Below are 13,566 nucleotides of genomic sequence, written 5' to 3' on the forward strand. Positions count from 1 at the left end.
AGGAACCCAGTAAAAACAGGGGTTAATTTAGGGTTTCCGTTTTTCTTTTCTAATAAACTTTTAATAAACGTGTAATATTTACAGCTTTGTGTCAGTTAAGCGAAATATCAGCGCTTGGTTGCATTTAGTGATTTCAGGGTCAGATGAGCTGCTGTAGGACTGTGGTGGTTCTTCAGATAAGGGAACTTTTTCTGCCTCCTTGGATGATTTTAACATTTTTCGATTAAACCAGTTGGTCTAGTTTTAATTTAGCCTATTGATTATTATGCATTTAAAAAAGTTTGTTATGTCTATTTATTTGAAAGGTGAAATTTGCCGGATTTATTTTTTTATTCTGTTTGATTTATTTCCCAGACCTTTAAACTATGTAAGTATTTAAAACAAAACCTAAATTCTAAATTCTTACGTATGGTATATTTTAAACTTTTGTTTCGATATCTATGTGTAGACCTGTATATATTTCGTATTTTAATGTAGGCTAAATAATCGCTACCCAATAGGCCTACTTTTATTAGGCTACCTATATACATATTTTATCACAGTTCGGAGTTTCTCCTTTTTTTAGCGGGTCCACTTGCTAAAAGCAGCAGGGACGTGTGCGATCTGGAACAAACAAAAACTGGACTGGAGGAATGCAATGGATTAACAAACAAACTTCCAATCATGTTAGTTTTCTGAATGGAAGGTGGTGTCACAACTGACGCAATCCACTCGATTTGTAATAATCAAGCACTGCATACTACAGTCAGTGTACCAAACTGATTGCAATAAACCTCATGAAGAAAGATCACATAATCACAGTTTTCAACAGGACATGCATTAATAGAAGCATGCATAAATATACTGACATGCATTCATATTTTTAATATAAGTGTGTGTGTGTGTGTGTGTGTGTGTGTGTGTGCATGTTTATGTGGTTTATGAGGACACAAATTTGTATAATGACATGGGTATGACAGAGGTATTACAATATGAAGGTGGTTTATGAGGACACTGCCTATGTCCCCGTAAATCAAAAGGCTTTAAAAACATACTAAATTGTGTTTTTTTGAAAATCTAAAAATGCACAAAGTCTCCTGTGAGGGCTAAGTTTAGGTGTAGGGTTGGTGTAGGGCAATAGCACACACAGTTTGTTCAGTATAAAAACCATTACGCCTATGGAGAGTCCCCATAAACCACAAACACCAACGTGTGTGTGTGTGTGTGTGTGTGTGTGTGTGTGTGTGTGTGTGTGTGTGTGTGTGTGTGTGTGTGTGTGTGTGTGTGTGTGTTTATGGTCGTTGCAGATTGAATGTAATTTTAAAAAGTATTCATTTATTTATATTATTACTATAATATTATATAATATAATGGTTAAAAAGGAACCCATACAGTGTGACATCATGCTCTGCTGTTGCAATCATGCTTTCATGTTTTCACAAGTGGTTTTAATCCTTTGCTAATCATTCTAATTACTAATAATTGTGAAAATGTCCAATATCTTTTTAATGACAAATATTTGAATTAAAGAGAGTAATAACTAGCCTACCCTCCACTACATGCAATTGATTGACTGTAAAGTTGCATTGCATTGAGATATTATTGCTGTAAATATTTTGCCGCTCTCCTTTCTTCCAAATAATTTAAATAAAGGTCGTGTTTAATTTGAAGATCATTATTATGTGACATGATCGATATCAGGGCTCAGCATTCGATTGCAAATGCTCATCAACTTAATTTTGCTCTCCCCGGTGTCGCGTGACACACCAATCAGCGCGCGCTCTCGAGGAGCGCGAGTCAGTCAGAAACACGCAGGACCGTGAACCCGAGGTGCCTTAGACTATTGCGCGGTTCTGTCATGATTTAAGAAAGATAAACGCGTGTTCACCTATGAGATTCGCTGCAGTGACTTTGGGAAATAAGTTTTCATAGAATGTGTTTTACCCCGGATTATTTTGGGATGGATCCGGTTCAAGATCTTTTTCGTGCTCAGTGAACGTTCAATGCAGCACTCGAGCTTTATGGACTTGACTGTTAATGATGTCTATGAGTTTCATGTCTGATGCGCGGAATAGTTCAGATCCTTCCAAAACAGCATTTTTAGAGTTCGGCCACGGACTTGCAAGCAACCAGCAGCATTTATCCGGATTCGCACACAATATTTACCCAGTACATGGATTGCACTCAGGCGGACACCTCCAGCACGATGCTCCATACCCTTCCAGCGCGTCCCATTACAGCCGGCCGCTGGGATACGCCTACCCCGGGCCGGTGAGCGCTCCTGCTGCGGGTGCTTACATGCCTTACCAGCCAAACAACCACAGCAGTACTCTGGCGCACACTAGGGCTGAGGAGACGAGTGAGTATCCTCAAGAAACGTCAAAGTGTGAGATTTGTATGATTCTGTATGCGTTTGTTTTGGAATTTGTAATCAAGTTTGCTAATGCACTTTTCAATATATCTACATCAATAATCAATGAGAAAACAACAACAACAAAACCTTTATGCATGCATGTTTCATTATTTGATTAATATCTGTCATGGCTAATACATATTTATTGCATTTGTATCAGTAGCTAATTTAATGCACACTGCATTTTAAATAAATAACAGATTTAGTTGAAGAAAAAAGCACACATGGTCTAATTAATTTGAAAGGTTTCAGTGAACTCGGAGTAAATCAGTTGCAAATGGCAAACACAAAAGTCTGTGTATTGCAAGGTCCTGACCTTTTATTTGAACAACTTTCATTCAAAACAAAAACAAATATTTTTCTTAAGCTTATGGGGATTTGTATTTTAAGCTTAATTAACCTCGTTTTTCCTGGTAGGTCTCAAACTTGATTTAAAAACAACATTAAAACGTTTATTTCTTTATAGGCTGCCATTAATGCAGTCGTCAGAAATGTAATTAAAATCCAGATTGAACATTGTACACACAGTAGCAGTTCATCGACATTAGAGATATACACACAATATTTGTAGGCTGTATCCATTGTTAAAATATATCTGTTATGTAATTACCCATGCAAATATATAAAGCTAGCCTACTAGATTATAGCTGCATATAGCCTAATATTGTGTACGCCCACCTTTGCCACATAGCGAAGAAGTCTTTCAAATAATTTTTCAATAGTAATATAATTGACGTAATTTTCATTTTTCCAAAAATGACGTTGTTATGGCTTTTGCAGAATCTTAGGTTCAAGTTTAGGCTCTGTAGGCCTGTAAACTTTAAAGACTTTAAAGCGACGTTAATTGTGGTTTACTGATCTTAAAACATGATGACCCATTAATGTTCCTCCTAAAACACCTGATAAATCTCCTGTTTGGCTGCTGTAAATCAAACAGACAGTTCCAGCTGCGTCATAATTTATGATTTTTCTCACACAGTGCTCGTTTGCAGATATTTATCCTCAGCGTTTACTGTGTCATAATGCTGTCGTTTTATTTCGTCTGCATGCCTGAAGACCACGAAAAGCCAGCGGTCATTGAGAATGGTGAAATTCGCCTTAATGGCAAGGGGAAGAAGATCCGCAAACCGCGAACCATTTACTCCAGTGTTCAGCTGCAGGCGCTGCACCAGCGTTTCCAGCAGACCCAGTACCTCGCGCTGCCAGAGCGCGCCGACCTCGCTGCGAAACTGGGACTCACGCAAACACAGGTGAATGTCCAGCATCTTCCCTTCTGTTTGGGACCATACAACTGTAGCGTGTTCCTCCTGCTAGCTACGAGGCCTTGTTAATACGGCAGGACGAATTGCAAAAGTTCTGTTGATGAGAGCAGATGTGGAACAAGATTGGGGGTTACAGTAGGCTATATTAGGTCATATACAGTATGATCTGTTGAAGAACCTCATTAGGGTGACGCCGGCATTATGGCGTTTGTAACATTTTTTCAAATTATCTGTATATCATTCATGGATTTATTTATTTTTTTTTCTGGAACGCTTTAGTTGAACGTTCATCTAGCGTTTTTTTTTGTTTGTTTTTTTTTTGTTTTTTAGAGAGCATTCGAATGTAAGTTTCCATAATGTTTGCAAAATGATAACATGGAATATTCACTCAGCCTACAAAAAGCCGTTTTTGGAACATTTTAAGAATTGGCCGTTTTGAATGTTCAGAGAACATTCAGAAATAACATTTTCTAACTTAAGTTAACTGAATGCTCATAGAACATATTTCGTTAGCTGGGTGGGCTCTGTTCGTGAACCACAGGAAAACTATTATTTGCGAAAAAATAAATGTGCATTTTAGCATTTTCCATGTTATATGTTGTTTTAGGGTTGTCTCCAAAACATTTAGACACTTGAGCATGTAAGTCTAAAGTATTATTATTAGTAAATATTGTTTAAAATATCAAATCAAGTGGCATTTATATAGCACTAAGTGACTTTTGTTAGCTTTGCGATTATTTGGAAATTATTTGGTTGTTGAAAAGTGCACTTGGTAGTGCAATATGTTCATAGTTAATGTGATGAGCTGGACTCTGTGTGAACTTGAGAGGGAACTGACTTCATACACACACTAAAAATCACCAGAACACCAGTCATTTTGAAAGTGAAGTTACTTCTGTGATAAAGGTCTAGCTTACTGCAACTGCATGAATGAATGAATGAATGATGCATTTATATATTCATTCATTTGGTTTTATATTCCAATAAAATAATATTCATGCATTTTTAAGTGAGGCTCAAGTGCTCAAATGCCTGCAAATCTGTCTGAAAGTAATTACGCTGAGGTGAGGCTTTAAGTCAGTATCATACTGGATGAACATTCAAATGAGACCATGAAGAGTCAGCACTGGTTTCTGAGCATTTATGTGCTTTGTGTCATGTATACGCAAGTAGGCTGATTTGTTTCACTATTGTTAAAGCTAAGTGAGGATTTTGTTTAATCCGACCTTAACTTTCATTTTTTAGTTAGCACACTAGCTTTTGTGTTCTTAGTCTTTGCATGATTTACTCTTGATTGCTTAAGCCTTATGCTAATTAATATATATTCAACCGCTCACTCATGTGATTGATTTCATGAAATACGGTCATTTCTGGGCCAGTGGAGGAGATGAATGAGCGTTGATAAGTTTTTGGGCCATTTGCTCAGTCAGAACCCTTTCTATGCATTCTCTTAGGGAAAGCTAATTGATTTATAAGTCATATGCCTATGCTTGTTATGTTGATGTCACACCCATTAATGAGTTCCTGTTGGGTGGTGTTATGGACATTGATTTATTTTGATAAAAATCCCTCATGTTGACACATGCAGGATTGAACAGTAAACTATTAAAGCATGCATCAGAAATGTGTATGTGTGTGGAGAAATATGGAAACCAAACATAAGCCTGGGTGCAGTCATATTGCCCATAAGCCTTCCCATTATCCTTGCACTGTTTTTCATTTACAGCTTTCCTTCTTCGTTTCTCTCCCTCCGTCTATAGCTACGTTATACACTTGCCGCCCTTCGTGTGACAGGTTGCACCTCATTTTTGGCCATGGAGAATGAATTCAGTCTGTCTCTCAGCTCTCAGGGGTTTCCTATCTGATTACGCCTCGGTTTTCATCAACGTCTTCCTGTCATCGGTTGACGAATGCTTCTTTCGTTCGCCTCAAAAAGAGCTTGCAAATTCGCTTTGTAGAGTTCAAACCTACTACAGTGATACAGAACGTATGCAATATCGGTGGCAGCGATTTGAAGTCCAGATCAGCGCTGCCAGTTTCCATTTGATCCATAAATGTGATTGAAGGCACATAAACAAGTGCCACACAGCACAAGTCCCTCTTTGCGCTTATAACATAGGTCTGGAATCCATCACCTCACCATAAAAGCTGTTTGGCAAACCGATCTTTGGAAATAAAAAAGAAAATCCTTTTTACACGTGTTTATTAAATCTGTTGACAGCCAAACTAATAACAATGTGTAAAAACCCAGTGCATAGATTTTGATTGTCTGAGGTTATGGAAACTCCATTAGGTGGGCTCTCTGACTCAGCCTTTCAGTGTGGCTGGTGTTTTTCACGCAGACGTTCAGCTGAATTCATCCGAGGGCACAATTTCGGATCTCGTTCTTCAAGGTGTTGCTAAATGGAGTCCACATTCTGGCAAAGGAACCATAAACTCCCACATCATTAAGGACACTTCTCAAACATTGCGTGCGAGTGTATTTGCAGTGAAATACATAGATTTAAAGCTATACGAGATTTTATAATTCCAGAAAACCTTCACCACTATAACCGTCTGGTCATACAATAAAAATAAATAAATAATTAAAACCTCAGGTGAAAGGGGTAAAAAAAAATTAACTAATAGATATAAACATACTTGATTAATAACAGCACATTAAATGGAACGTTATGTTTATGTTTTTATTTCATTAAATCTGCATTTATTTCCAGAAGAGAAATGGGAAATTTTTTTGTTTATTTCATTTTGTTGACATTTGGGATTTGGGTATGAAGTTTTATCACTCCTTATATCAGAAAATACTGTTAACAGCAAGAAAACTGTTGCAGTTTTTATGAATAAAATGTTATATAAATCCAGCAAATGAACAAATCCCTTTGTAAAAACCTTCAGAATATGCTGTTGATAGGAACATTTGGTGTATATGTAAATGCTACCGAAGTGAGTAAATGATGACAGAATTTTCATTTTTGAGCAGTGCATGAAATCAATACAAAAATTCTGTCATCATTTACTCATTCTCAAGTTGTTCCAAACCTGTATGAGTTTCATTGAAAGTATATTGTTACCAAATAGTTGACAGTAACCATTGACTTTTTGACCATTGTATTTTTTGTCAATGGCTACCGGCAACTGTTTGGCCAACATCCTTCAAAATATCTTCTTTTCTACAAGAAAAAAACTCAATACAGGTTTGAGGGTGAATAAATTATGAGAGAATTTGCATTTTTTGAGTTAACCATCCCTTTAACGATTGGTGGGTGGCTTTAGCATCAATATGTACCAACTCTACGCTAAATGTATTCCTGATTCTTTTGTCAAAATCTGCCAAGCAAACTCTCTGGAAGTCATTTCAGTTCAACTAAATCTAAGCATATTTTTCCGCTGTGATTGTTGTTGTCAGACACATGCTTCACTGCCTTCATAAAAATGGCAGGGCGGAACAATTGCTGAGTACGTGTGTAATGAAACGCAGCAATGTCACTGAGTCCATCTCAACAAAGACCGTTCAAGCTGTCTAGCAAATTCTTCAGAATGTCAATATCATCATAAAAAAAAGTGTCGTAAAAATAGACCTCTGATGTCTTGAAAGCTGTTTGATTGAAAAATGTGGCCTGCATGCTTGTTGCAAGTATTGTAATGCTCTTCTTTTTTCTCTCCTCTGTTTGCTGAAGGTGAAAATATGGTTTCAAAACAAGCGCTCCAAGTATAAGAAGATCATGAAGCATGGCTCCAGTGGACCTGAAGGGGAGCTGCTTCACACCACCTCCTCATCTTCTCCATGCTCTCCGGGTCTCTCTCAGCTCTGGGAGTTCTCTATGGCCAACAAAGTGCCACCCATGCATCCCAGCAGTTATATGAACAATTACGGGCACTGGTATCCCCCGCACCACCAGGATCCTGTGCCCAGACCTCAGATGATGTGATTGAAATCGGAAACACAGAGCCAAAGAGACTCCATTCCGTGTTGACACCTGCCTAACCTGTGAAGGTTTTTTCCTTTACGATGTTCACATGTGTTTTATTGCTTCGTGTGACTGTGTTTTACTCCCCCTGACTCCCCTATTACACTTAGCTTTTCAACCTTTTCGGATCTTTTACAATGTGCTTGAAATAAAGGATTTATGAAAGTGTTACTGTGTTAAGAATGATTTATAGGAATGTTGATATTTAAATTGTCTGTAGAATGAAGGTTTGTTTTCATTTAAGAAAAAAAAGGCCTGGTGCATTCACATGGTATGTAGCTTATTCAAAACAATATGAGCTTAGTATAATAATGTCAATCATTTTTCACAGCGGTTTTAATAATATTGTCAATAATAAACGCGACTGAAATAGATCTATGTAGACCTATAAATTAGCCTTGTGAAATAAATAGCAAAAATAGCACAGAACTAATGAGACTTTTGAGATTAAAGGAAGCTGCCAAAATATGAAATTACACCAATTATATCAATACATCACTTATAAATTCACAGATGTTCAGGCAGCGTCTGTATAGATTTTCGTTTTCCCGCAGGTGAGGGAAAACTAGAGGTTGAGATTTATGAATTATTTATGATCAAGGCAGATGAATGTAAGACGATCAGTTTTTATTCGGCTCTGACTGGGATTTTTTTTTTTTTATATCTAAAGAGATTTTTTTTTTAATTATCGTGTCACGTAATTTTTCGAGTTCTGAGCTCGTTTAGCCTACTTGTGACTTGTTTTAAATGATCCTATGGTTTTGTATAGACATTTCTGATATTATCTAGCTACTACAAAATAGCAAAAATGTCAGTACGTTAAACGCTGCATCCAGAAGCACACACACAAAAATCCTTCAAGTCCAGAGGGTCCGATTTAAATCAATTTCATTTTGGAAATATTTGGAGATATTGCCAGTGTAATTGTTCTGCTTTTTTGCAGACAGAAATTGCGCGAACAGCTGGATAGATGAGCTAACAGCTGAATTATGAATAACCAATAACAATATAGATGCTCAATGCAGCAGAAAAGTTGGATTTTGAAGTTTCTATTCAAATAGGCTATACCTTAATATCTTATTTAGTCAGAATCATAGAAATACAATTTGATCAATTCAGTGATAAATATGCGGCTAGTTATCGAATTTCAAGACGCGTGGAACACATCTGGTTTTCCACAGCTTGTTTTCTTCCTTTCTTACTAAAGTAAAAATAATTTAAGGTACTGATTGAATTGACGTCGTGATGCCACCATGATAAATCACCACAACAGAGAGAAAACCGTAAACGTGCATTTCAGTGCTTAAACTATATAAATACCGCTTATAAGATATTTGTGTTAGTTACGCATCCCTATACGCTGATGCTCATTCAATGTGATTCACCGTGATTTATGGGGTGCTTTTTCCTGTCGTGATTGTTTACGGGAGATAGGTTTAGTATCCATTCATTTTGCTTCTAAAGTGGTAGAAAAACGCGACGCGACTTTTAGTTATTTAGGGTCCTCGGATAGAAGTTTAATTTTTGGTTCCTCAAAGAACCGTTAGATCAAAAGTTTTTAAAAATAACCATTTTTGTAGGATACATGTGTATATATATGTATATATAAGTACAGGTTTTAGACCTTTGCAAAGCAAAAATGCTTTGATAAAGATCATGAACCATCACAAAATAAAGGGTGCAGATTTTGCTCTGTTCCACTGTAACAATATGCTGCCTGGAGGAATGCGGGTCCACCTGACCTGACTTTGACCCGGCTCACTCAACAGGATCTTGTCTAAACAACCTTATTTAAACAGGCATATTACAAAGCATCTCTGTCATTTCAAGCTCTTCAGATCCAATACAATTCTGCATGGTATGGGACTTTTTTCAGCTTGGAATAAATCTGTTTTAATCAATCACAAACTGCAAATAACGTCAATTAAATTGCTGAGGGGATTTTATTATATGGCCTGTTATAAGATAAAATAATGCCTGCCACATGCAACTCTCATGCACAGAACAATAAGGACAAAATTCTTCCAAAACCTTTTACTGCATGAAACTCTTAATATCATGTACAACAATACACATTTATGGGCCTCCGCAACATCTGTGGGAGATTTACTGCGATGACTCTACAGTCCCACAATCAGTATTTTCTTGCTTACTTCCACAGTCCTAATCATAATCACTAGAGCAGAGTCACTTACCGGCTCTCCCTCGATAGGTGACAAACCATGCTTAAAAATCCAGCACGCTTCTGTAAATAGAAACCGTCTCTCTGCACTTAAAGTATGAAACGATTTTAACATGCACCCCTTTATATACTCCCATCCCAAAGTATGATTTGTGGAGTTTATGTTGCTCCGTTTAGATGACAGTCATGGGAAGAGAAGACAAGTGTTTTTGAATGAAGCAGCGAGCCCTCACAAGGGAAATTATGGGCAATTTTACATCTCGAGATTAGAATAATGGGTGCCCATGTCGGACAAGCAGAGAAAAGGGGCTTTCAAAGAGGGCAATTACTTGGGAAGCTGATTTGGGAGAGCACTAAAGGGTGATGCGATGGACTGATAGTGGTTTAAAGACATTTCCAGCACTTCGAGGTGCCTGGCGAGGTCTAATTGTGGTGCATCAGCGTTTGCGGAAATTAATCTTCGGCGAATGGATTTTGAGGCCTGGAGGAGATTTGAAGGACAACGAAACCGGTTCCCGAAATCTTCCCCGGTTTGTGGGGTGAAAGAGAGTTCAGTGGTTCACAGCTGTCAAGAAAACCTCTCTCATTTGATCTTATTTACATTTGGAGCAGAACGATGCTGCTGAGTGAAGCCTGCGGACCCGGGCTTTGAGCGGGTGTCAGGCAGCTGCCCTCTGTCTTTACATGGCAACACATGCATGTCCCAACTGCAGCTGACCTCCAGTTCAACCACCCCAGAGCCTCCGGTGCCATTTTTTGGATACGGTTTCTCGTCAAACACGTAAAGATTGGCCCTGCCTATCTTTATTTAGGTGTTGCGGTGCACTGAATCATAGTATCATGTTCAAGTTCAACAGTTCAGGCACGGACGGAGCACACGGGGCCGAGGTGACCATGTCAGCCCACACACCCTGCTTGGCTACGGGTTTCTCTGAGTGAGCGATGCGTCCCAAGACGACGCCACCTAGATCATAGCCTGTAATTGAAGGCCACACACCACGAACAAGCCCAACCGAAAACAGATACATTACATATGGCCCAACTACAACTGCAAATATTGTATCAAACAGATAGCAGCCGTTTCTTTATGGACCCTATGGCATAACTACCTCACATGAAAGTGGTAAACACATTAGAGGAGATAAAATGTCTTAGGGTTTGAGCTATGGCCATTGTACACAGATGACGGGATTATCATGTTTTAAGGAGAACTAAGTGGCCTGACAGGTTTTAGGTGTGAATATGACTCTTTCTTCTCTATTGGAGGTAGGAGAGTAACTCAATCGCATGCAACAGCGAGGCGGGTATTATAAGACCTTCATGACTAATTCCATAGCTATGAAATGCCCAAAAATGACTAACAGTTAATCAACCAACCATCTTAACCATCTCGATCTATTATGCTATTAATCTAACTACAGTGGCATCTCACGTTTTTTCTTTTCATCCCTGTCAGCATCAGCATCTACATCCACCTATGCTTTGGATATCACAGCGATATTTTTGGATGCAAGATCTACAGTGCTGGTCACGCAGATGGACTGTTTATGCTTCTTGTTACTAAAGCTACAACAGTTGCTGTTAAACAGAACGAAGATTTCCGTGTGAAACTTCTCTGAATATTTGGAAGTATTCAAATTTCAATACAATTCCAAATGGGGGTTTTCGAACCATTTTTGATTCCTTTTGGTAACCTTTCAGTGAAAAGTTCTTAAAAGAACCATTTTTCCTAGTGTGAAGAACATTTTAGAAAATAACCTAAATAAACTTTTCCCCTAGGAACTGCCAATGCAATAAAGAATCTTTATTTTTAAGAGAATATTTCGCTTTTCCCAACTTTGTGTCCTAAAGAAGCACTAGTGCTGTGTTTGCCATGAGGTCCATGTGAGTGCCCACAAACTACTCATCTCCATATTCATATTCCCAAGAGGATGGTGGATACATTGATATTCCAATATCACAGCCTACTTTATGAGATATTGAAAATACATTGCCATAAACACGTAGAACCAATCTTGGAAAAAAGTCTGTTCTAAAATACATCACTTATTAATAAAACTAATATAGCCTAATATAGGCGACAGGCCTATATTTGAATATACCAATAGATCTATTTAGGATTCCAGTCATGAAAATTCAACTTATTTTCATATTGGATCATGTTTTAGTCACAGTCCGCGTAAGGGGGTTGAATCATGAACCGCATTAGCGGTTAGTCGTATGATTTCTGCATGAAACCAGATTATTGATGGTTTCTGTGGTTCAAATTATGGTTTTGCGCCCATTCCACGTAAAACCAAAGGGCATGTTGCACGACCTACAAACTTGAATGAAGTCTGTTCTCAGTCATTATACAAGAATCCGAGATTTTTAATGTCTTGCATCATACCATCCATTTTCTGTGAATTGGCAGATTGGTTAATTAATTAAATTACAGTAAGCACAAGGTGTTCAGACAACACCGAACAATTAAAATTTTCTGAAGGTCTGATATGCGTACCGTCTTGTTTTTTATTATATTTAATTGACAGTTGTAATTAAAAACACAAAAAAGTGTAAACGCTCTCTGAGTCTATGAGATGAATGATAGCTATAATAATAATAATAGCTATAGATTCTTACACTATGTTAAAATAGCAAGATTTTCTGCTATTTATACTACTTATTGCAAATAGTGGCAATTATCTGCACCTCAGTATTGTAGTACATTATAAAACAGTACGCAATAATAACGTACTGAGTGTAAATTATCATTTTAATTCAAATTTATTAAATGGATGCCACCTTATTGGGACAATAAAGCCCTCCCTACACCTACCCTAACCCTACCCGATACTTTATTTTCAACTTTTTGATTATTTCCTTCATTTTTATTGAAAATAAATGCCTTTCTGATGCGATATGAGATTTGAAAAGGGAGAAAAAAATGTTTGGCAAAAGGTGGGCTCGAACTCGGGTCGATCGCGTCAAAATGCATGCGCTTTATCTACGCCACTGAAACTAATGTTGAATTAACTTCTTTTTTATCAGTAGGCGGACTTAGTGTAAATAGCCTTTGCCAACAAGATGGGCTATTTGAACTTATTGTAAATAGACACTCCGTTTAAAGGGCTACAGGCATAACGTTTAAGTAATGCATGACATCATTTCGATTTTTGTCAGGATAATACTTTACATAATAATATAATTTAAACATTAACCGATTTTCCATTAGCCTATACGATTATTAACCGATCACTAACGTACACTAAAATAATTAGAAAAGTCATAAAACCAATTTCATAAATGAATGTAGCCTTATAGGCTAACGTCTTTAAGTTAGTCTACTATAAATTGTTACCCAAAACTTTAATGGTCAGTTATGAGTAAATCAAAAAGCCACGACCATTGTCTTTTTCTCTCTCTCTCTCTCTCTCTCTCTCTCTCTCTCTCTCTCACACTTTTTCATTGTATTTATTCCATCTGATTTTTGGCACCTAAAAAGCCTTTGTATTAAACCCTCATGACGGATAATATATTTTTTCACACCTAATTTCTGCTTGATGCTTTGGCATCGGCTGGACGATTTCTACCCAACTTCCTTGAATAAACATCAACAACACATGTTTTCAGTAGGACTTACAGGAAATCAATTCTTCCAGAAAACATCTGATGCTGGTAAACTCCAGACCACTAGAAACACACCAACACAGCAGACCGCGCAAACCTTTTCACATTCTTACTGAAGACCTTTATATTTTGTTGTTGTAGAGACAAAAGCGT

The 13,566-nt window shown here is 37.5% G+C and overlaps 1 protein-coding gene across 1 annotated transcript; it reads left to right on the forward strand.

Moving 5' to 3' along the window:
• Positions 1-1,778: 1,778 nt before the first annotated feature.
• Positions 1,779-7,790, forward strand: LOC306852161 (homeobox protein Dlx4b). Its single transcript, XM_079388827.1, has 3 exons — positions 1,779-2,338; positions 3,449-3,642; positions 7,332-7,790. Exons 1-3 carry the CDS (start codon positions 2,017-2,019, stop codon positions 7,581-7,583), a joined length of 768 nt encoding a protein of 255 aa, XP_079244953.1. The 5' UTR covers positions 1,779-2,016; the 3' UTR covers positions 7,584-7,790.
• Positions 7,791-13,566: the final 5,776 nt, after the last annotated feature.

Source organism: Barbus barbus, assembly GCF_936440315.1.
Source record: "Barbus barbus genome assembly, chromosome: 32".
NCBI lineage: Eukaryota > Metazoa > Chordata > Actinopteri > Cypriniformes > Cyprinidae > Barbus > Barbus barbus.

Coding starts and splice junctions, on each gene's coding strand:
- LOC306852161 (XM_079388827.1), top strand. CDS start 2,017: ATGATGTCTATGAGTTTCATGTCTGATGCGCGGAATAGTTCAGATCCT. Junction 2,339..3,448: donor CACTAGGGCTGAGGAGACGA/GTGAGTATCCTC, acceptor GCATGCCTGAAG/ACCACGAAAAGCCAGCGGTC. Junction 3,643..7,331: donor TGGGACTCACGCAAACACAG/GTGAATGTCCAG, acceptor TGTTTGCTGAAG/GTGAAAATATGGTTTCAAAA.